At 42.0% G+C, this 21,484-nt stretch overlaps 1 protein-coding gene across 1 annotated transcript in view; it reads left to right on the top strand.

Moving 5' to 3' along the window:
• DMD (dystrophin) overlaps nt 1-21,484 on the top strand; it is a 2,524,637-nt gene that overhangs the window by 971,506 nt on the left and 1,531,647 nt on the right. Inside the window, exon 17 of the mRNA XM_066577956.1 lies at nt 871-1,046. Coding sequence (XP_066434053.1) covers nt 871-1,046 — 176 coding nt within the window. The remainder of the gene's footprint in view (nt 1-870; nt 1,047-21,484) is intronic.

The raw sequence follows: 21,484 nt of genomic DNA, 5'->3' as shown, positions 1-21,484 counted from the left end.
TCTCACACAGGTGCTTTTCAACGCGACTAGCACAACGTTTTGAACCCTATGTTAATTGCAATATTACCCTCCCATTCAAATCAAGGGGGCCTCGTAGACCTGCGGTGCTGGACGGCACTTTCCAGCACCGTGATTTTCGAGCACTGTCTCCTCTATATTTGTCTATTTAGCATACCTCATCACCCATCACAATGAAGGGGTGCGCTAAAAGACACTGTCGGCCGCAAAGCGAAAGTAAAATCGCGGCACTTTGCCGCGTTCATGTGTGAGAGCGGTATAAGTGCACATCTGCTAAAGAAAATAAACATCAGCCTCTATTTAAATAACAGTTTGGGGACCTTTTCGACTACATTCAATTGAAATGTAGCATTTAAAGTAAATAATAGCATTTAAAGTAAAACAATAATCCCAACTACATGATGGGCGAGGGGGGGGGGGGGGGCTGGCACTGTGCTCTTTTCTATAAGAAATACAACTTTTGATAGGGAGTATCTATATTATACATAGCAAGATACAAAAGCTGTGATTTTAGAGTACTTACATACCTGTTGATACCTGCCATACAGAACTGGTAATACCGGAGCAATCACAAAGGACAATGTCAGCTCTTGACAAATAGAGAATGATAGAACTTTACTTCAGAAGACAGAATAGTGTTTTGTTTTAATGTTGGTTGGAGATTACTTGAGCCAGAGAAACTATGTGTATATGTTCACTTAAGTATTATTGTCACTTAAGCATTGTTGGCTCTGGAGCCCAGACTTTGATCATATAAAATGCAGTTTCTCATTATTTTCTATTGACACTCCAAACAGCCATTTCTGAAGTCTTTCGAATATTGTGTGACCTCTGTCTTAATACTTTTCACAGATTTCACAGGCTGTCACCACCACTCAGACATCACTTACACAGACAACTGTAATGGAAACTGTAACTATGGTGACCACCAGGGAACAAATTCTTGTTAAGCATGGTAAAGATGAACTCCCGCCGCCTCCCCCCCAGAAGAAAAGACAGATCCTTGTGGAATCAGAACTTAGGAAGAGGTGAGAACACTACGGCATGCACACCTGAGGAAGGAAAAGCAAAATGATGTGCTGCATCCACACAAAACATAGAGAGGATATAGAAATATGATTGTTATTACACCTTCTATTACGAATTATACTTTGATAACATTTCTGGTTTCATATCCTATTGTCTGCTCTATTTTAACCCTTTCCAATCCACTGTCTGAAGTCTTCAGACATTGTGATTGAAGGCTGTACAGCTCTGATGTTGGAAGACGTCCGGCAGGATATTCTTACTGTATATTACTGGCCGCTCTGTTGTGGCGGGCTTCTCCAGCATGTCCCATACAGCAGTACTGGCTCTAGCCAGCAGATGGCACTATTGTATAACGGCAGAAAGAGAAAACCCCCTAGGAAACGATGAATCAAAAATTGGATTGCAAAGGGTTAACATTCATCTTCAAACTATAAATTATAGTATAATGATCTACAACATATGGCCTTCCTCAATTTCTGACCTTACTAACCCCTTAAGGACGCGGCCCTTTTGTTTCCCATTTTAGTTTTTTCTTTTCCTTTTAAAAAACCATAACTTTTTTATTTATGCATCGACGTCGCTGTATGAGGGCTTGATTTTTGCGAGACGAGTTGTATTTTTTAATGGTACTATTTAATGTACCATATAATGTACTGAGAAATTTTAGGTGGCGTGAAATAGAAACTAAATTCCGCCATATTTCCGTGCGCCTTGCTTCTTTGGCGTACACACTGCAACAAAAACGACCTGATAACTTTATTGTGTATATCAGTACGATTATTATGATACCAAACATATAGTTTTTTTTGCTGTTGACATAGTTGTGTTCGGGCTCATTTTTTGCGTGACTCCCTGTAGTTTCCATTGGTACCATTCTTTTTGAATTCTTTTTTATTACATTTTTTTCTTGGAGATGGGGTGGCCAAAAAAGCGCAATTCTGGAGTTTTTTTTCCAGACAATGTTCAATGCAGTATTTTGATAGATCAGACTTTTAAAGACGCAGCTATACCATAGATGTGTTTTTGTTTTATTATTTAGATTTTTTTATTATAAATATGGCAAAAGTTTTCTTTAAAAACTTTTATTACCTTTTATTTTTTTTAATAATTAGTACAACTTTTTTAAACCTATTTTACTTTTCTTACCAGTTCCCAGAAGGGACAAGAACTTGCAATGCTTTGATCGCTCCTGCAGTATCATGTAATGCCATAGCATTACATTATACTGTGATCTGACAGGCATTCCATCAAGCCACGCGACATGCAATGATCTCATTGTAAGGGGGGCCATATGGTTCCTCGGAACATCGGTCAGGGAATTTAAATGCTGCTGTCAGAATTGACAGCGCCACTTAAAGGGTTAACCGCTCTGATGAGCCGTGAGGCTTATCAGAGCTGTTGCAGGCGTGTGTAGGCTGTTAGGAACAGCTGGCACCTGCGTTGTATGGAGTGAGATCGCCTCGTGATCCCCCTCCATATCTACCCAAAAGGTGCAGGACGTAACTGTACATCCTATAGCGTTAAGGGGTTGAAGAGAACCTGTCACATCCCCTAAGTATCCTGGGCTGCGGGCAGGAAGATATAGTGACAGACACGCTGATTTTAGAAGTCTGTCACTAATACTGATCTGTTTTATGGCTTTGCAAATTGTACTTTTGTAACTTTGCAGGGCCAGACTGGAGAGGGGACTAGTGAAGCTCATGCATACTCATATATGCACATTCCCCCGCCTTCCTCCTCCCTTCAGATCCTGATTGACAGGTCTCTCCATGTGCACAGTGAAACAAAAGAACCTGCCTAGTTTTTTGAAACAAAGCCAGAAGTGGGCCTATGAGGAAAGAAAAGTATAATGGCCCTTTTACACGGGACGACAGTCGTCTAAAAGTCTGCACAAACGCTGACGTCACCGCTAAGGTTGTTAACACTCGTGCAGAGAGTTTAGACAGACAGACTCATTAGCCGGAGCGCTGGGTTCTCGGTGGTTTCTTACACAGAATGAGAAGCCAGCGATAGTTTTTATGCTGACTGAAAGCGGTAATGACTTGTGAACAAATAGTGAGGGATTTTTTGCATTTACACTGCGTGATTATCACTCTAATTCGTACATTTGAGCGATAATAGTCCCATGTAAATGGCCCATCAGTTCTTCCTTTTTTTAAAATTTTTTAATCAATTCTCACTTTGCATCAAAAGATATTGAAAAACTGCCACAAAACTTGAGCTTTTTTCCATAAAAACCTGAATGAAACAACCATCAATGTATTTTTTCGAAACTAAACATTTTTTCCCCCTTACGGACAAAGCTAATTTTTGGCCATTTTTGTTCCTCCTTGGCTAATTACATTTTAGGTACCATAACATTATTATTTGTTTACAGCCTCTGACACACGTTCTGTGTGTGAAGTGCAAACTTGCAATGGACAGCCCATGGACACCTATCCACGTGCTGTCCAATTTATTAGGCACATTGCATGTATTAGCATATCCTATTTCCCGTCTGTGATACAGTCAAGAATAGGACATGTGCTAAGTTTTTTATGCAGAATTATCTGTCTGCATAAAAAAACATCAGTTTGCATGTCCTCATAACCCTATAATGGGGCCATGTACTACACACGGCCCTAAATACGCTAGTGTGTTGGGGCCTAACTAACATTGGAGTCCTTTTAGGATTTCTATTACTTTTTGTCTTGTTTGTTTTTTTTCTTGGAGGAGAGCTTATTTTAGAATTTTTTGGTACATATTACATTGTGTTCCTAGCACTAATTTTATAACCTGAAGTCTGCACTTACATATGTCACTTTGTGATGTTAGGCCCTATAGAAGAGATGTGGCCTTGATCTGTACAAATACTCTGCTCAGCTATTATTAGCCGTTAATGGACTGATCCAGACCAGGCTCACACATACTGATATTGTAGAATATCAGCATATTATTATAAGCTCTTTGGGGGAAAAGATATTCCAGCAGCATGGATGTTATAGCAAATCTTACTAATAAACAAATGATGAGAACCTTATGCAGGTGTTGAACTGTGAACCAGGACATGCTATGGGATTGACATTTATGCAAAACACGGCAATGAATGATCAAATATGACAGGCTACTGTATCAGACAGGCAAGAAGCTGGTCTTACAGTCAAATAGTGTAACATGTTAATATGGTTTGACAGCACACACTGTTATGTTGGTCTCAGCACAATGGCAGCTGAAAATAATAATTCATGTTTACTTGGAAAATGCCTATTACATTTATACTGAGCTTTTATTAAAATGCCACAGCCAGAAACATGATGCTTAAGAGTACTTACTTACAACAAAGGTTAAATAATTCAGTGTTAAGGTAGAGCATTAACTCCAGTCTGTATTAGATTCTGGTAAAACAAATGGCTGAGTTTAATTTAATATAGTCTATTGTTAGTTAATCATATGAAATCAATAGTAGTAATGCTGCGCTCCCTGGCTTGGGTTACCCAACATCATATTAAGCTGCTGGCACGTAAGCACGTCTTTCATCTAAATCTGATAACCGGGATCTCAGGAGCAGATGTGCACCTGCTTCCGGCACAGCCACATGCTACTGTTGTGCCTTGCTATTTCTTTCCATAGAGCAGGTGGTCTGATCTCCTGGCAAAGAGCAGTAAACAACCAGAAGGCAGAGGAATCAATAGCTCCAGTTTCTGGAGAATAGAGCATTTTGGAACTAAACATCTTATGGGTGAATGCATCGGTTTCGAACATCTTGATATAGGATTCCACAAATGGAAATGCCCCTTTAATTATTGGATATAATGTTATATTGATCCATTCTGAGCTATTTGCAGGGATATTTTGCCAGGATAGTGATAGACAGGGGTGTAACTATAGGGGATGCAGGGGATGCGGTTACGCCCGGGTCCAGGAGCCTTAGGGGGCCCATAAGGCCTCTCTTCTCCATATAGGGAGCCTAGTACTATGAATAAAGCATTATAGTTGGGGGCCATGCTACTGGTTTTGTATTGGGGCCCAACAGCTGGTGACAGAAACAGTTTTTTTCTATTTTGGTATAATAGTTCACTGCTATTTCCTACAATAAGTTTATACTATCATTTAGTATTCCCTTTGAAATAGTAATGGTAATTGGTTCCTGTATACCTGGAATATCGGTAATGTCCTTGTATAAATTCTATCCAATTCAGAGCATAGCACGCACCCATCTGTCTAGAAATCTTGAGATGTTGTGTGTGATTTAGGACCCCTACTGCTTTGGAGTTAGCAAAGTACATATCCAATAAGAAGTACACACACCACAGTCTAAGATTTTGGGTGCACTTAAAAATAGCTAAACTTTATCAATTCATCAGGGTTTCCAAGATACACAAATAGTTGCAATACTTCGGACTTTTGTCCTTCTTCAGACTGAAGCAGAGAAATATAATGGCAGACAATTAATTGCATTCTTCCACAAGGAGAAAAGAAGAGTCAGAGTGACTTATATGCAGAGAAAAAAGCAGCATGGTATATGTGCCTAGCGTGGGATTAGAAATGAACACATTCGAAACACTTCTACTATTTGTGCATCTTGGAATTCCTGATGAATTAATAAAGCTTGCCTATTTTTAAGTGCATCTAAAATCCTAGACTGTGGTGCATTTTCTTCTTATTGGATGTATAATTAGACAAATTCTAGACCACAGTATAACATTCTAAACGGCTTGCTGCTTTTAACTGTAAGTACAGATTGATCAGCATAAGCTGTAATACTTTTATTGCTCTTAACTTTGTCTTTTGGTTTCCCAATGGAAAAAAATAACAATGTTCAATGGTTTCCTAGAAAAGGTCAATTTACTCATTGCATGAATGTCATACTGCGTGTGAGATGTATGTTCTTTGCAGAATATATAACGTAAATAATCTCTAACATTTTCTTCAGTTAAATGTTTCTTATCATTACTTTGCTACATAATGCATAGTTCCTCTATTTTTATAATGTACCTAAATGTGTTTTCCAGGCAGACATACTATTGATGACCTATTCTCACGGTCCCGAGCGGTAGATCCCAGCTGATCAGCTGATCAGGCGCCCGCAGGATACAAAGGAGTCAGAGCGGAAGCTGCTGCACTGACCACTGTGTAGTGGCCAGCATTGTGTAGTGGCAGCTCTCATTGATTTCAAGAGGAGCTGCACCTGCAATTTCAAGTGCTGGCCACTACATAGGGGTCAGAGCAGCTGCCTGTAAAACCCCTTTAAGATGCATAGATATCCACAGTTGCAATCAAAATTATTCAACTTTCTTTGCAATTTACAGAACAAGCAAGAACAATTTAAAGAGCTCAATACAACTGATATAACCAACAGTTTATTTAAATTCTACACAAAATGACACTTTTATTGGCTACTGCAGTCTTAGACTTATTTAAACCCTTCATGACAGTTGTCTTTAGTAGTAATAGAGCACCTTTTTACTTTTATCACCTGCTGCAAGCATGATACATAACTAGATACCAACTTCTGGCAGCCTTCCTGAGAAGTCTTAGCCAATTCCTCATGGCCAATGGCCTATAGTCCACTGATGTTCTTAGGTTTGTGTGCTGTAACTGCCTTTTGAAATCCCAACCAATATTTTCTATGACATTTAAGTGACGGACACTCCAGAATCATCCAGGACTTTTTCTGAAGCCAAGTCTTGGTGGACTTTGAGGTATTTTTAGGATCATTGTCCTGTTATAAGGTGCATTTACACCAAAGCTTAAGCTTCCTTATGGAAAGAATGACAATTTCTTCTAGGAGTTCCTGATACTTGATTGACTTCATCTTGCCCTTCACATGCTGCAAGTTTCCAGTGCCAGAGGAAGCAAAGCAACCCAAAAGTATCACTGTTCTTTACCGCATATGCTTCATTCTTCCTTTTCCAGAGATACCACTGATCCGTAGGCCCCAAAAATTCCAGTTTTGTTTCATCACTCCACAGAACACAATCCCTAAACTTCTGTGGCTTATTTATATGGTATTCAGCATATTGGAGCCACGTTTTTGTGCTTTTGGGAGAAAATAAACAAGGGCAGTGGTCCTGGTACATGAAGATTAAGAAATTCCAAATACACAAGTAAAAGCAGAAGTGATTTACCTGGTGTGACTGGGCCATGCTATGAGGGGCAGTCTGATGTGCTTCGTGTGGCACAGAGTGTTAAGGCAGCACAAATGCTCTCGCTCACGACCTGAAGGTTGCGGATTCTATTCCCCCTTGGTTCAGGTAGCCTGCTCAAGGTTGACTAAGCCTTCCATCCTTCTGAGGTTGGTAAAATGAGTACCCAGCTTGTTGGAAGATAAAGGATGACTGGGGAAGGCAAAGGAAAAATGTGGTGGGTACCCCACGGCAACCAAGACATGAGGCCCACATTGAGGAGCTAGCAGGGGTAGAGGTGTCACTTGTTACGGTGGCTCTACAAGACTTCTCCCCGGAGGGACGCACGGAACATCAGCCAAAGCACCGCTAGGCCTCTTCCAGGCAATGCTGGGTGGCGGTTACCTGTATAAGTGTAGTGGACTTGTCACGCGTGATGCAACCATTCTAATCCTCGGCAGATAAATAAGAGAGTCCATACCTCAATCACTGGGAACGGGCAGTGACTGGAAACTTTACTCGTACGTGTAGGAAGGATGAAACAGGGCCCATAGTCTAAGTTATCTTAGACTCACTCACTCTGCTGACATTCACTCAGAACTTGCTTTGTAGAACACTGCACGGTGGACTTCTTCACTCCTTGCAGAGGTGGTTCCTAAAATAGTAGGCCTCAGGATACCTTTCTATCACTTCACCACATGAGGGTTGAAGGTACCCCCATGTGGCCAGCACTCCTACTCCACTCTCAACGGTTGAAGATGATAAAAAAGACCACACCTTTCTCTCAATCACTCATACTTATAAAGGGGAGGAATTCACGTGACTAGACAGAATTGTTATTTTCCCAGACATATCCCAGCCACTTTCAGACATTAACCTCTTGCATGGTGCAGCTGTGCAATACATATAACAGCAGGCAAGAGACTTTGCACAGTGCATCCACATAAAAGACATGACAATTATGGAGGGGCCAGAAATAGGTTTTTTGGGCCACTACAAAACCACTCCGCGAAAACAGTCTGCCAAGAAAAATGTCACGATGTGACGTCAGCATAAGAGTCAGTCATGACTTGGTGCTTGTACCAGGGGACTTTACCTTACCGTTTGCTTATAAATTATCCGATAGTTACTGGTCATACAGCCACGGGTCATATGTGCATCAAGAAGAGGGGAGCAGAAATGTGATGTACAGGATAAAAATAAGTAAACAATACCCAGCGCTCCAGGGAATATAATCATATATTTGCATAAAGTAGAAGCAAGGAAAATTAACTTACTATACAGGGGAAGTCTCAATTAAGAACACCCCTTAATGCTGGTTGTCGATGTACCCCATTGGCATTTAACCAGGGCTTGAAATAAATGATTGACTGGAGGTAAGGTCTCCAGAGTTTGTTCGTAAAGTATAATATAAACGTAACAATATTTTCATCAGACGGGTTCTATTTGAAACTTTACACTTTTTTTTTTTTTTTTTGAACAATCTCTTTTTATTGAGAGAGACATGTAAACAGTAAGCATGTGAAAAAAATAATGATAATACAATGAACATAACAAATAAGTAAATTAAATTAAATTAATGAGAAGTAAAACCCGATCAACGAGATTAAGGAGAAAAGAAGGTCGTCAAATTGTATGCTTATTAGTGGGTATTTTTAGAACACTGCTGTGGCGGCAATGTATAGTGTTAGTTTATAATATGACGGGGTGCTGATAAGTCTTTGGCTTTACCCAGAAAGAAACGAGATAGGAAGATGAAACTTTACATTTATTCCACATACTCTCCACTGATGTCAACACACTTCTTACATCGGTATTCCAAGTTCTTGCAAAAAGAAGGATTTCGGTTGTGCATCAAACCAGTCATCCGTAGCAGCCATGGCATCAGAAATGGTGTAAAATTTGGTACACTTGAGGAGTTTCTTCAGGTTTGGAAACAGATGATAGTCGGAGGGAACTAGATCTGGTGAATAAGGTGGGAGGTCAACCAGCTGGAAGCCTAGCTCCACCAGTTTTGCCGTGATCGTTGTGCAGTGTGAGCGGAGGCGTTGTCTTGCATGAACAAGATTCCTTTGGACAGCTTGCCGCGCCTTTTGGCCTTCAGAGCTGCCTTCAATTGGTCCAAAAGTTCAATGTAATTCCTTGCATTGATGGTGGAACCATTTTGAAGGTAATCCACTAGCAGCACTCACTCCCTCCTTATCCCAGAACACAGACGCCATCACCTTTTGGCTGATTTTTGCACCCTGAACTTCTTTAGGCGAGGAGAACCACTATGCCTCCACTCTTTTGATTGCTCCTTGGTTTCAGGGTCATACAAATAAATCCAGGTCTTATCCATAGTGACCAGTCGATCCAGGAAGTTCCTATCAGTCCGGAAACGCTGACAAATGGACCGGGAAGTTTTCACTCGCTTGCTTTTCTGATCTGTTGTCAAACATTCGGGGACCCACTTTGCAGATAGCTTCTTCATGTTCAAATGTTCATGGATAATGACACAAACATGTTCATGAGAAATCCCCATGATGTCTGCTATTCCTTTAGCTGAAATTTGCCGATTCTCCAGTATGAGGTTGTGCACAGCATCGACAATCTCCGGAACAACAACCTCTCTCGGTCCTCCAGGATGCTCCTTATCATTGGTGCTGAAGTGGCCCATTTTAAACGTTGAATATGAAGGGCATTGATCCCCCAATGTCTGCGACATACCACCATGAATATCCTTTGCTGACTTTCCTTGCAGAAACAAGAATTGTATCACTCCTCTCCTCTCATTTGCTGTGAATATCGCCTTAAACTCCGCCATTTTGTTTTCCCGCGTGCCTAGATCACTGTTGCCATAAGCTACAAACATAAAATTTTGAAAACATATATTGGACACATGAGGCTTTCATGTGATGTAACATTCGTTACCATAGAAACAAAAAAGAACACAAAGACTTATCAGCAGCCCCTAGGATTTGTTCCTTTAAATATGTTGTCCATGGTAACCAGATTTCAAGAAAATTCAATTTCGAGCCAGACTCCTAACCTGCTAATTCCTCAAATCTATATAATTGTGTTACTTTATCTCTCCATTGTGACACTGTAGGTATTTGTTTTTCTTTCCAAAAAAGTGGAATAAGAAGTTTTGCTACTGCTATTAGGGCTCAGTCAGACGGGCGATTTTTGCTGCGCATGCTTTTTGTGTTTGCGATTCACATCTAGACCCAATGCTTTTCAATGGTAGCAGTCACATGTCCGATTTCTACATGCGCATGAAATTTGCACCTACAAAAGATAGAACATATGGGTTTCAATGGATGTGGTCACACAAGTTTTTTACATGTAAAAAACACGTATCTGACTGAGCCCTTAAAGTAGTAGGTAGGTATTTCTTTGATGGTTTAAACTGTTTTAAAGGTGTCCATAGCAGCACCTCCTCGGGTGAGAATGAAAAAGAAGTCCCGCAAATCTTGTTTAGCCAGGAGGGCTTAATATTTGGGCAATTTTACCAAATATGCAACAGGTGCCCTTTGTGGACACATTTGGAGAAACCATGAGAATTATTTAAAACTCTCCTGGTATCTTCTCTAGAATGGTCAGTTATGATGATGCACTGATCAGTATGACCATCCCTGTCATCTAACTACTGGAACAGACACTACAGGGCTTCAGGAACAATTAAGTCTTGTTGTCACATTAGGTGAAGGTAAAAAGTGTAGCAATCTCCCAGCTCTCTGGCTAGTCTGCCATTACTTAACACCGCTGGGAGGGTGGTTTGGGGCAAGGAAGAGAGATACCTTTTTCAACAGGAAAACAGGAGGAGGAAGAAAAGGAGTGGGATAATATAGGTCCAGAGGCAGGGGAGAGGGCTATTCAACATTTCTTCCAACAATCACTAACCTCAGCTATTCTATTTGGTTTTCGTGACCGGCCGGAGGACAATCTTAGGCCTGAACTTGAGGAATATGGCGCATTACCATTAGGCACTCTGAAGTATATGAGTGCTTTTATGCTGCAGTGCTTGTGGAAGGACTGTCACATAGCCCACATTAAATCATCAGATTATTGCTGGGTGGTTACCTTCCTTGAACCTCACTTCAAGGCCAAAATGACAAATCTCATTCCAGAAGTGGAGAGGGACTTCAACATGCAGCAGTATCAGGACAGCTTGAGCAGAACATTTCCCCATGGCTATAGGTATGTATCCACAATGGATTGCAGCTCTGCAGCTCATGGTGGACAAGCAGAAAAACTGCCTCAGCAGCACTACCATTGGTGAGAGGAGAAGTCTAACAGTTGTGGCATAGTTTTTTCAGCCCGTCACACTGTGCAGCAAAAACACAAGGTAGGAAACACTGTCACAGCCAGCACTTATCCATGATGGCCCAAGAGCATGTCAGCTTCCACATGGATGCACTCAGAAGTGGCAGTGGCCCCTTTGACTTCTGGGTACCTAATGTCCCATTTAAATGGGATGACAGTTGTTCACTGCTGGATCGGGGGCTTCTCACTGGGTTCTTGCTCAGTGCTCCACATTCTTTGTGAAGCGCTAAGCGGAGAGCGCTTACACTCAGTGAGAATCCGGCGAACCAGTGATGTTTTTTTATGTTGACTGAAAGTCAGTGATAACGAGAAGTAAATGAATAGTAAATTCAACAATTTTTAAGAATTTACATGGGACAATTATTGCTCAATTTTGTTAGCCTGTATGAATTTTGAGCAATAATTGTCCCATGAAATGGCCCTTTAGTTGGATGAGTGGCCAGAACTTGCTCAACGTGCTTTAGAGATGATTGCCTGACCCGCTGCCAGTGTGCTATTAAAGAGTGTTCAGAACAGCTGGGGATGTGATAACTGACAGATACAACCACTTGTCTACAGACAATGTAGATCGCCTGACATTTATAAAAATGCACCAGGCATGGATTTCACCTGACTTCTCCACCCCAAAAAGTAGCCCTAAAAAGGACCATTGGGATTCTTGTAGAGAGGATCACGACTGTAAAACTTTCCCCATACAAGCAGCTCTGTCCCTAAACTCTGCGTAATGCACTGCAAACTGAGAACGTTATAGCTAAAATGGCCTGCACAGCCCTAGATGCTTAAAAAAAAATTGTGCACAACTGCTCCTAGCCAACCACAACTGTAATGCACACGATGAGGAGTAGCCTTAAGAAGGACAGTTGCAGTTCTTGAAGACAGGATTCTACTCTAACACTTTCCCTATATCAGCAGCAGCACTTTCCCTAATCTCTGCCAGCATGCGTCTGAGGCGAGCTGCGGGCGGGACCAGTTTAAGTACACCTGATCGACCCAGCCACTCACTGCTGTTGGCGGGCAGAGGGCTGGCACGTCACAGCAGGAAGTGGTAATGCCTTCCCTGCATGTTTATTGGCTAGAAAATGGCACTAAACCTTCGGCAAAGGGAAATGGAATTGACTCGAGTACCGCGTAGTGTTCGTCTCGAGTAACGAGCATCTCGATTACCCTAATACTCAAACGAGCATCAAGCTCGGACGAGTGTGCTCCCTCATCTCTAGTTAGCACGCATTTTTACTCAAATACATTTATATCAAAGACCACACAGTGTCTTCAAAGTGCTGTTGCTGATAGTTGTGGTGCTTTATGAAATTTCTTTAAAAACAAGTAGCACACCTGCCGTCTTGCGTAGCATAATGTTTTGTAGCTCTACAGCTTTTCCTTGGGGTAGGCTCATGCTTGAGTGTTTTTGTTTACTTGCCAGAATCTGTCCTTGTAAAATTTATGACATTGCTTTTACAACAAGCAGCACATCTGCTGTCTTCCTTGGCACAGTTTCTGATCTAGGAAACCCTGTGTGGGCCTTCTTTTGTTTTCAGTGACACCCTTGTGCTATGATTGACCCCCTACACTATTATACACTATTTTAACCAATGTTTGGGAGGAGCACAGTGTTTCCCAAAAGTGACTGTATTCCCATGCAATATAGGGAAGGGGGTGGGGGCTTTGGCTGCATTGGGGACCTTTTGAAAAGCAATTAGTGAACCCGATTTTTACTTCCATTGATATTAATGGCTGTCAGGATCTATTGTCCCAATTCCCGATGATTTTCGTTAAATCAGCCCAATACTGACATTAACCGATTTTTCCCCTAATCGGTCATCACTAAGAGGGATTAATAAACCATTAGAAAAATATCTGTACCAACCTTTGAGAGTCAAGTCACGTTATAATGACTGCCAGCTAATATCCAGAGTAACTGTTGTGTGATGCATGGACAGCAGCTAGTCAGGCTGGAAGTGACAGAATAAGGTGCTAGTAGATTGTCCCAGGTATCTGGAGCCATGCTGACTGCAGTGCATCCCACACGCTCCCCCATGCCAGAGGATGCATAGGGGAAGGATCCACAGCATGAACATGACATTCGAGGTGGTCCCACAGATACTCAATTGGGTTCAAGTCTTGAGAATTAGGGAGCCATGGAAGAATTTCAAAGTCTTTATTCTGCTCTTGGACATTTTTAGCCATGTGACATTGTCTTGCTGGAAGACCCCATCTGGCGCTGGGAAGATAAACCGCATCCATAGGTATACGTGATTTAAAAGGATGGATTCCTTGCAGATCATGTACATCAAATCGGTTCAGAACGCCTTCCACATGGATGAGTGGACCCAGACAATGCCATAAAAAAATTTCCCAGACCATAATGCTGCTTCTACCAGCTTATGTTCTTCCAGCAATGGTTGCAGGATGTTTGTTCTCTGATGTTTCTTATGTGACACACCAAAGTCAATCCATTTGAAGAAACAGAAAATATTACTTATCGGAGAAGGCAACTCTTTGCCAATGAGCAGTAGTCCAATTCTGATACTGCTGTACAAATTGAAGCCTTTCTTATTATGATGCGCCTTTGTTAGCATAGATGCTGGGGCCATCCATCTGCCTCATAGCAATATGAATAGTAGCCAAATAGCAGCACCAAGCCAATATGCACCATATAATAGGTGTGGAGGAAGATAATAAATACTCGCCGTGCATGCCTGCCAGGTCCCAGACACTGAGGAGCCAAAGTAGACTGGAAGCAAGTTGAGCTAGACAAAGACGGCAGCAGCCGTCAAAACGTCGCCATGCTGTTTTACTTTTGGATCTGTATTCACCAATAAAGGATGATATATCAGCAATACCTTCTGTCTCTTGGCTGATCTCCCCTGGACCAGTGCTGCCTTCCAAAAACAACTTGCATCTGCTTCATAGCCCCATATGCAGCAGGATTCGCTGGACTGTTGTTTGAAACACACATCTGGTAGCTTCCTGGTTCATTTTCATGGTAAGCTGGACCACTGTTGTATATCAGTCAACCCTTATGCACTTTTGTAGCCAAAGTTCACCACTTACACTAATGGCACATGGTGTCCACAGTTTCCACATTGATTATTCCCAATAGTGCCATTTGTCCACTTACGATACAATTTCGCAACAATAGCATGTGAACAGTACAAACTGCACTGTTTTAGAAATACTACCACCCTTAGCCCGAGAGCCAGTAATCATCCCTATTTACAACTCTGAAAAATCACCCATTTCACCCATGTCAAAAACGAGTAATGTGTGAGCCTAGTGTATACCTTATATACCCACCAAGACAGCACACGATACATCACCTCCACCATGGGCTACGGGCTGCAAATGTCAAAAGTGGGAGGTGGATATAATAATGTGACCCAAATATATATATATATTTGGGTCACATTATTATATCCACCTCCCACTTTTGACATTTGCAGCACATAGCCCATGGTGGAGGTGAGGTAACGTGTGCTGTCTTGGTGGACTGTGTAAAAGTTTTAGGCAGTGGTGGAAAGAATATTGCAAAGGGAGATTTTTTTTTCAAAAATAGAAGGTATTTGATTGAGACCTCCTGTCCACAGGAATCCCAACCTGCCCGCAGCAAGAGGACAGTACTTACCCTTCCGGATCCTCTGTGTGGCTGTGCGAGTCTTCCATCTTCCCTTCCGTGGATGTGGGCGGGCGCACCAGCATGTCTGCGGACCCATTGGCCGCCGTGCCACATGCACAGTGGCAATTTTTCTTTTTAAATCACCTCTGTAGTGACAGCTGTGGGTATGCCTTGGATCGCACGGCTTCCATTGACTTCAATAGAAGCCGTCACTGTGGGATCTGTGGCAAAATAGAGCATGCTGCGATTTGTTTTCCAGACCAGAAGGTCCACAAAACAAATCTGCATGCTTTAATTAAGCTGCCGATGCCCACGTCTCCCTATGGGCAGCTTGAACTGCAGATCATCCGCGTGGGTATCCCACAATTCAAACCCGCCCATGGACATGAGCCCTAACTGAACATTTATTCTGGAGAAGGACAGGGAGAACAGGGAGTCCTGGAAGTGATAATATGGCCCTAGAAAGCTCGGATCTCAACATCATCCAATCTATCTGGGATGACATGAAGAGACAGAAGGTTCTCAGAAAGTCTAAATCCACATAAATCTTTGGTGAGTTCTCCAGGATGTTTGAATAAACTACCCTGCCAAATTCCTTCAAAATCTGTGTGCAAGTGTATCTAGAAGAACTAATGCTGGTTTGAAGGCAAATGCTGGTCATACCAAATATTGATTTGATTTTCATTCCTCTCTTGTTCATCCACTTTCTATTTTGTTTATTGCCAAAAAACTATTAACACTTACATTTTTTAGCATTTTTACACACCTGCCTAAAACGTTTTGCACAGTACTATATATATATATATATATATATTTGGTTACAATATATAACTAAGTACATTTTTTCAGATACTGCTGTCCAGCTATTCCATTTGGCCATCCTTAAGTCTGCCCCAGCTTTGCTATGCCTTTCCTGTATAATGGTGCCCATAAAAACTGCCTGGGTCTCTATTTGTTATTATGGTTTATTAGCTTTACTTAATGTAATACAAGAATAATCATTGTTTTCTCATTTGCAACTTTTTTTCTGTTGAATATACTATAACATTTCAATATATACAAAAATAACAGCAGCAAATCTACAGCTTGTGAACTGTTACGAGGAACACTCCATGTATACTTGTGTCATCTGATTTACTTTGTGATCCTAGAAATGTCCATTTTTCAATATCTGAGAAATGTTATTCTGTTTCTGATGTAGTTTCAAAAGTCACACCAGGACACAACAGAAACTTGCTTCTGGAAAATATCTTGCCTACAGCAGTTTATACCAGTTATAAATCCTCCCTTAGATTCATCTTCAGCCGAGTGAGTTACGTGCTTTCTTAATCCATATAACTAAGCCTAAACTAGTATTACACTAGCATTTAATTAAAAGGCAATGTTTCAGCTCTTAAATATTGGGCCGCAAAGCTGCTAAATATTAAATCTGATGCTGTAACAGATGTGCAGATAATGAATTGTTGGTTGAACCAGGTTTCTACCTTCACCTCTGCACACCCCCTTAGCGTTATATGATCGGATGCAGCATGGTTGCCAAGTTAATGCACCAGCTGGAGCATCTCAAATCTGTATCCAAACTTAATCTGATTAATAATGATTTCTAAAAGAGGTACATTGACTAAGGAAAGAGCAATACAATAAAGAACAATGACTTGAGTCAGTGGCAACCTGTTATCAAGGGAACAACAGGTTGCACTTTGTGTTTTCAAGCAGCGTGCCGACCGCTGGCAGGATATACATGAATCATTAAAAAAGGTAAAGATGTTGAAAGGGCTGTGATATTCAAAGCTTATATAATGTAAGTTTTATAAAGAGAATCCACACAATAGAACAGGGAAACAAACAAGAACATGGAATAGACAGCTGCAAAGACTACTAAACTATGTAACCCACAGTATCACAGCATAGGAGATGACTCTGAAGCCCCCTGCTGCTCTAGTTATGCAGAACAAACGCATAGCCACTTGTATTTTTACAGTAAAGACATATGTTTTCAATTGGGACTTAATTATTTGTGGAGCAACCATAAGACAAGCAATAAAGCTCAGTTCATTATCTCAAATCTAGCAATAAAAAGTACATTTAAAAAAAATGTATATACATGGTATCATATTTGATAGTGTCCATTAAAGTTAAGTAAAGAACAGCAGTTCTTATCCAAGAATGGACTGGGTGTACTTGTGTGCCTAATTTAATGAAGGGAAGGGATTAGAGATGAGCGAGCGTACTCGCTAAGGCACATTACTCGAGCGAGTAGTGCCTTAGCCGAGTATCTCCCCGCTCGTCTCTCTCCCTCTCTCCCCCCCATTCCCCCCTGCTCCCCGCCGCAACTCACCTGTCACCCCCGCCGGCCCCCGAATCTTTACAGACGAGCGGGGAGATACTCAGCTAAGGCACTACTCGCTTGAGTAATGTGCCTTAGCGAGTATACTCGCTCATCTCTAGAAGGGATGTGATTAGCATACCCTAATAAAATAATGAAGTTGATGTTGAGTAGGCCTTGTACAATACATTGGTATGTCAATTTCAGCTGTATGTTAAAAATATTGCAATATGCAAAGCAAGCACTTCTTACATAGGTATAAGTGTAATTAGCTTGTTTTCTGTAGGAAGAAATGCCAGAATGGCTATCATCGTAATCATTTGTAAAGGGCAAGTATGCATTGAGGTACAGTCTTGAAAAGTACACTCCCCTTAAGAATTCTATGGTTTTGTGTATCAGAACATAATAGAGAAAACATTTACTTTTTAGAAGGTCTTAAAATTAGGTAAATTTAACCTCAGATAAACAACAAGTGATGACAAATTACACTGTGTCATTATTTACTTAACATTAACTAGTCCAAAATGCAGAAGCAGTGTATGAAAAATTAAATACACCCCATGAAACAATAGCTTATAGACCCACCTTTTGTAGCAATAATGTGAAGTAATCCGATTTTGTATGACCTTCAGTCTCTCACATTGTTCTGGTGGAGTTTTGGACGAGTCTTCTTCACTACTTTGCTTCAGTTCATTGAGGATTGCGGGCATTTGTTTATGCATGGATCTCTTAAGGTTCTGCCACATTGTTTCAGTTGGGTTGAGATCTGGAGTTTGACTGGGCTATTACAACATCCTGATTCTTTTATTTTTCAGTTATTCTGATGCAGATTTTCTGGTGAGCTTGGGATCATTCTCCTGTTGCAGGAGAGACCAAGCTTTAGCTTTCTGTATAGATGGCCTCACATTTGACTTTAGAATATTTTGATATACAGAGGAATTCATGGTTGACTCAGTGCTCAGGTCCTCCAGCTGGAAAACAATGCAATGCTTGACAGTTGGTATGAAGTGTTTGTACTGATATACTGTGTTTGGTTTTCACCAATAATTGTGCTGGGCATTATGGCCAAACATCTCCACTTTGGTCTCATACAAAGTCCATTGTTCTAAAAGTCTTCCGGTTTGTTCAGATATAGCATTGGAAACTTTAGCTCTGCTGTCACGTTCTATTTAGAAAGAAGAGGCTTTCTTCTCTCAACCCTTCCAAGCAAGACATACTTGTTCAGACTTATTCTAATTGTACCTTGGGATGAATTCACTGGGACACCCACTCCTAGAAAGATTGTCAACTGTCTTGAATGTTTTCCACTTGTAAACAATCTTTCTCACTGTAGAATGGTGGACTCTAAGTTGTTTGAAAATGGCCTTATAACCATTCCCAGATTGATGGGAGTAACAATTTCTTCTATAAGATCATTGTTGATGCCTTTCCTCATTGGCATTGTGTTAACACACATGTGAATGCTGCAGACCAGCAAACTGCCAAGATGTCTGCTTTTGGAAAGGTGGTCACACTTGCTGATGATCAATTAATCAAGGGCATTTGATTAGCAGCACTTGGCTGATACTTACTCTCTTAATTCCCCTGGAAGGAGTAAGGGTGTACTTAATTTTTCACACACTCCATTTGGGCATAGTTTTTGGTAAATAAGTAGTGGTACTGTGTAATTTGTCATGTGTTGTTGATCTTCTGCGGTTGTATTTACCTAAATTTAAAATCTTCCATCTTATTATATTCAGATAACTAAAACTATAGTTTTTAAAGTGGGTGTACTTACAGTAGTTTTTCCTCATGATTGTATTATCTATAAATACCAGATCATTTGTGAAGTAGTCGCATATTATAAAAAAATCTAGATGGTAAAGAAAGATAAACTCTACGAAACTAACTAATGATAATATGGAAACAAATATATGTAGTATCTCATTAATGGCTATCTCTGCTCAGTCTTCTACTCTTGTCTCATGAGATTCCTGATTATCTTGCAGCTTTACACAGTAAACTATGTGTTACGGTATACTACTCTTGAAACGCTAGCTCGGGTGCCCTAGATCTCACCCACAACCCCTGTCCCTGCCTACTTGCCTTCCCTCCTGGCTAACCACAGGCGGGCAACTGGGCTGCGGTCCCTACTCTCACTAGGGACCGAAAAAGGGACACTGGCGTACCTGGATGGAAAGGGTAGAATACTGACAGAAAAGGCAGATGTAAATAACCTGCACGAAAAATACTAAGCAGAACTGAGGCAGATGGAAAACCTGGCGGATAATAGCAAAGTATAGCAGACAAGGCAAAAGAAGCAGGAGACCAACAGAGGCAGACTAGCTAGCACACTGAGGGAAACCAGTAACTGGCAGTGAATCCAAGTCTCTGCCTGACCTTTAAACAAAAGCCTCCGCCCAGGGGCGGAGAGAGGGAGACAGCCAACGTCCAACAGAACACAACCAAAAGGGAGCTCGTGCACAGCAGCTGCACTCACAGGCGCTCGCGCGGACGGCGCCGCAGCCCACCAGCGCCACGCCCCCCACACTGGCTAGGCACCCGTGCCCCCAGCAGCCAGACAATAAGCCGGCGGGACGCGCCCCAACCGCGGAACCCTGCACACTGCTTCCCCGGGAGGACCAGCAACCGCCGCATGGTAACACTATGGCTTTTATTTCAGACAGTGGAATTATACAATAATGATAAAAGTAATAGTAAAGCGGTTGTCTGGAGAAATATACTTAGTTGAATCCAGTCCGGATTCAGTGGTACCAGACCTTCCACTTCTGGGCTGGTTCTGTGGTATACTGTAGATCTGAAGACATATCGTAAACCTGCTGAATGACAACACTTTAAACAAAACTAGACATACAAGACATCCAGGTATGTTACCTATACCTATCCATATACCTGTTGTCACGTCTGTCTCCTGAGATCTGTTGTACTACAGATTCTCTACAGCTTTCCTGCTCAGGTGTGGGGGATTGTGCTGGCTGGGCGTGTGTGTCTCCAGTCAGCCACTCATTCTAGGTCATTACACATAAAAGCTGTTTTCCAAGGTGTGGGTGTAGTCAGCTTTCTTTGTTCTCATTCTCTCTCTAGATTATGGGAGCTGGTTCTATGCATGGTAGCTGCAAGAAAGTTGTCAGGTCTGGCCACACTAACGGTCCTATTACCCGGGCTGCGGGGGTGCGGCGTAGAGGAGTCCCGGTTTTGGTGATCTCCCCTGGCCACCGTGATCCGGTACGCCACAGAGAGCATGCGCCTAGTTAGCCGCATTGCTGGGGATGCAGCGGTTACCGTCCCACGTCGCGTACCCGCTGCTATGACACCCGGATGCGCTTGCTCTGCTCTCGCTGCCTGATGTCTGGGTCTCTGCTCTGCACTCGCTGCTGGATGTCTGGCTCTCTGCAATGCACTCGCTGCTGGATGTCTGGCTCTCTGTCTGTCCTTAGCAGGCGCTGGGGGCTATTCTCCCAGCGTCCTGTGATTGGGTCCTGCTGCTGGGGCGGGCGTTCTGACAGCATTTAAATGGCTCAGTTTGCTCCTGAGGTTGCCAGTGTATGTTTGGTCTCCAGCTACACCCGTGTTACCTGTATTTGATTCCCTGTTTTGACTCGCTTGCTTTAGACCTGACTTTTCCTTCACCTGACCCCTTGTACCTCATTCTCTCCTGTTGCTGACCTGGATTGCCTAACCTGCCTTTGTGTTTGTGTGTTTACCTGTATTTGTCTGTGAGTCTGACTCCTGCCCCACATCCCTAGTCAGCCTAGGGACTGTCACCCAGTTGTCACCCTAGGGCTTAGCTTAGGGGGGGGTAGGTAGCTAGTAAAAACTCAAACCTTTCTTGCAGCCACCACACATAGAACATGCTCACAAAACACAGAGAGGAATGAGAAAAAAGAAAGCTGACCACACCCACACCTGGGAAGACAGCTTTTATGTGTAATGACCTAGAGTGAGTGGCTGACTGGACACACACACACACGGCCAGCACAATCCCCCACACCTGAGCAAGAAAGCGGCAGAGAACCTGTAGTACAACAGATCTCGGAGAAGGGGTCACCAAGATGGCAAGGTAACCTAGGGGTACAAATGATGTAG

Source organism: Eleutherodactylus coqui, chromosome 1 (genome assembly GCF_035609145.1).
Source record: "Eleutherodactylus coqui strain aEleCoq1 chromosome 1, aEleCoq1.hap1, whole genome shotgun sequence".
Taxonomy (NCBI): Eukaryota; Metazoa; Chordata; class Amphibia; order Anura; family Eleutherodactylidae; genus Eleutherodactylus; species Eleutherodactylus coqui.
This window is presented reverse-complemented; position numbering and strand designations above follow the sequence as displayed.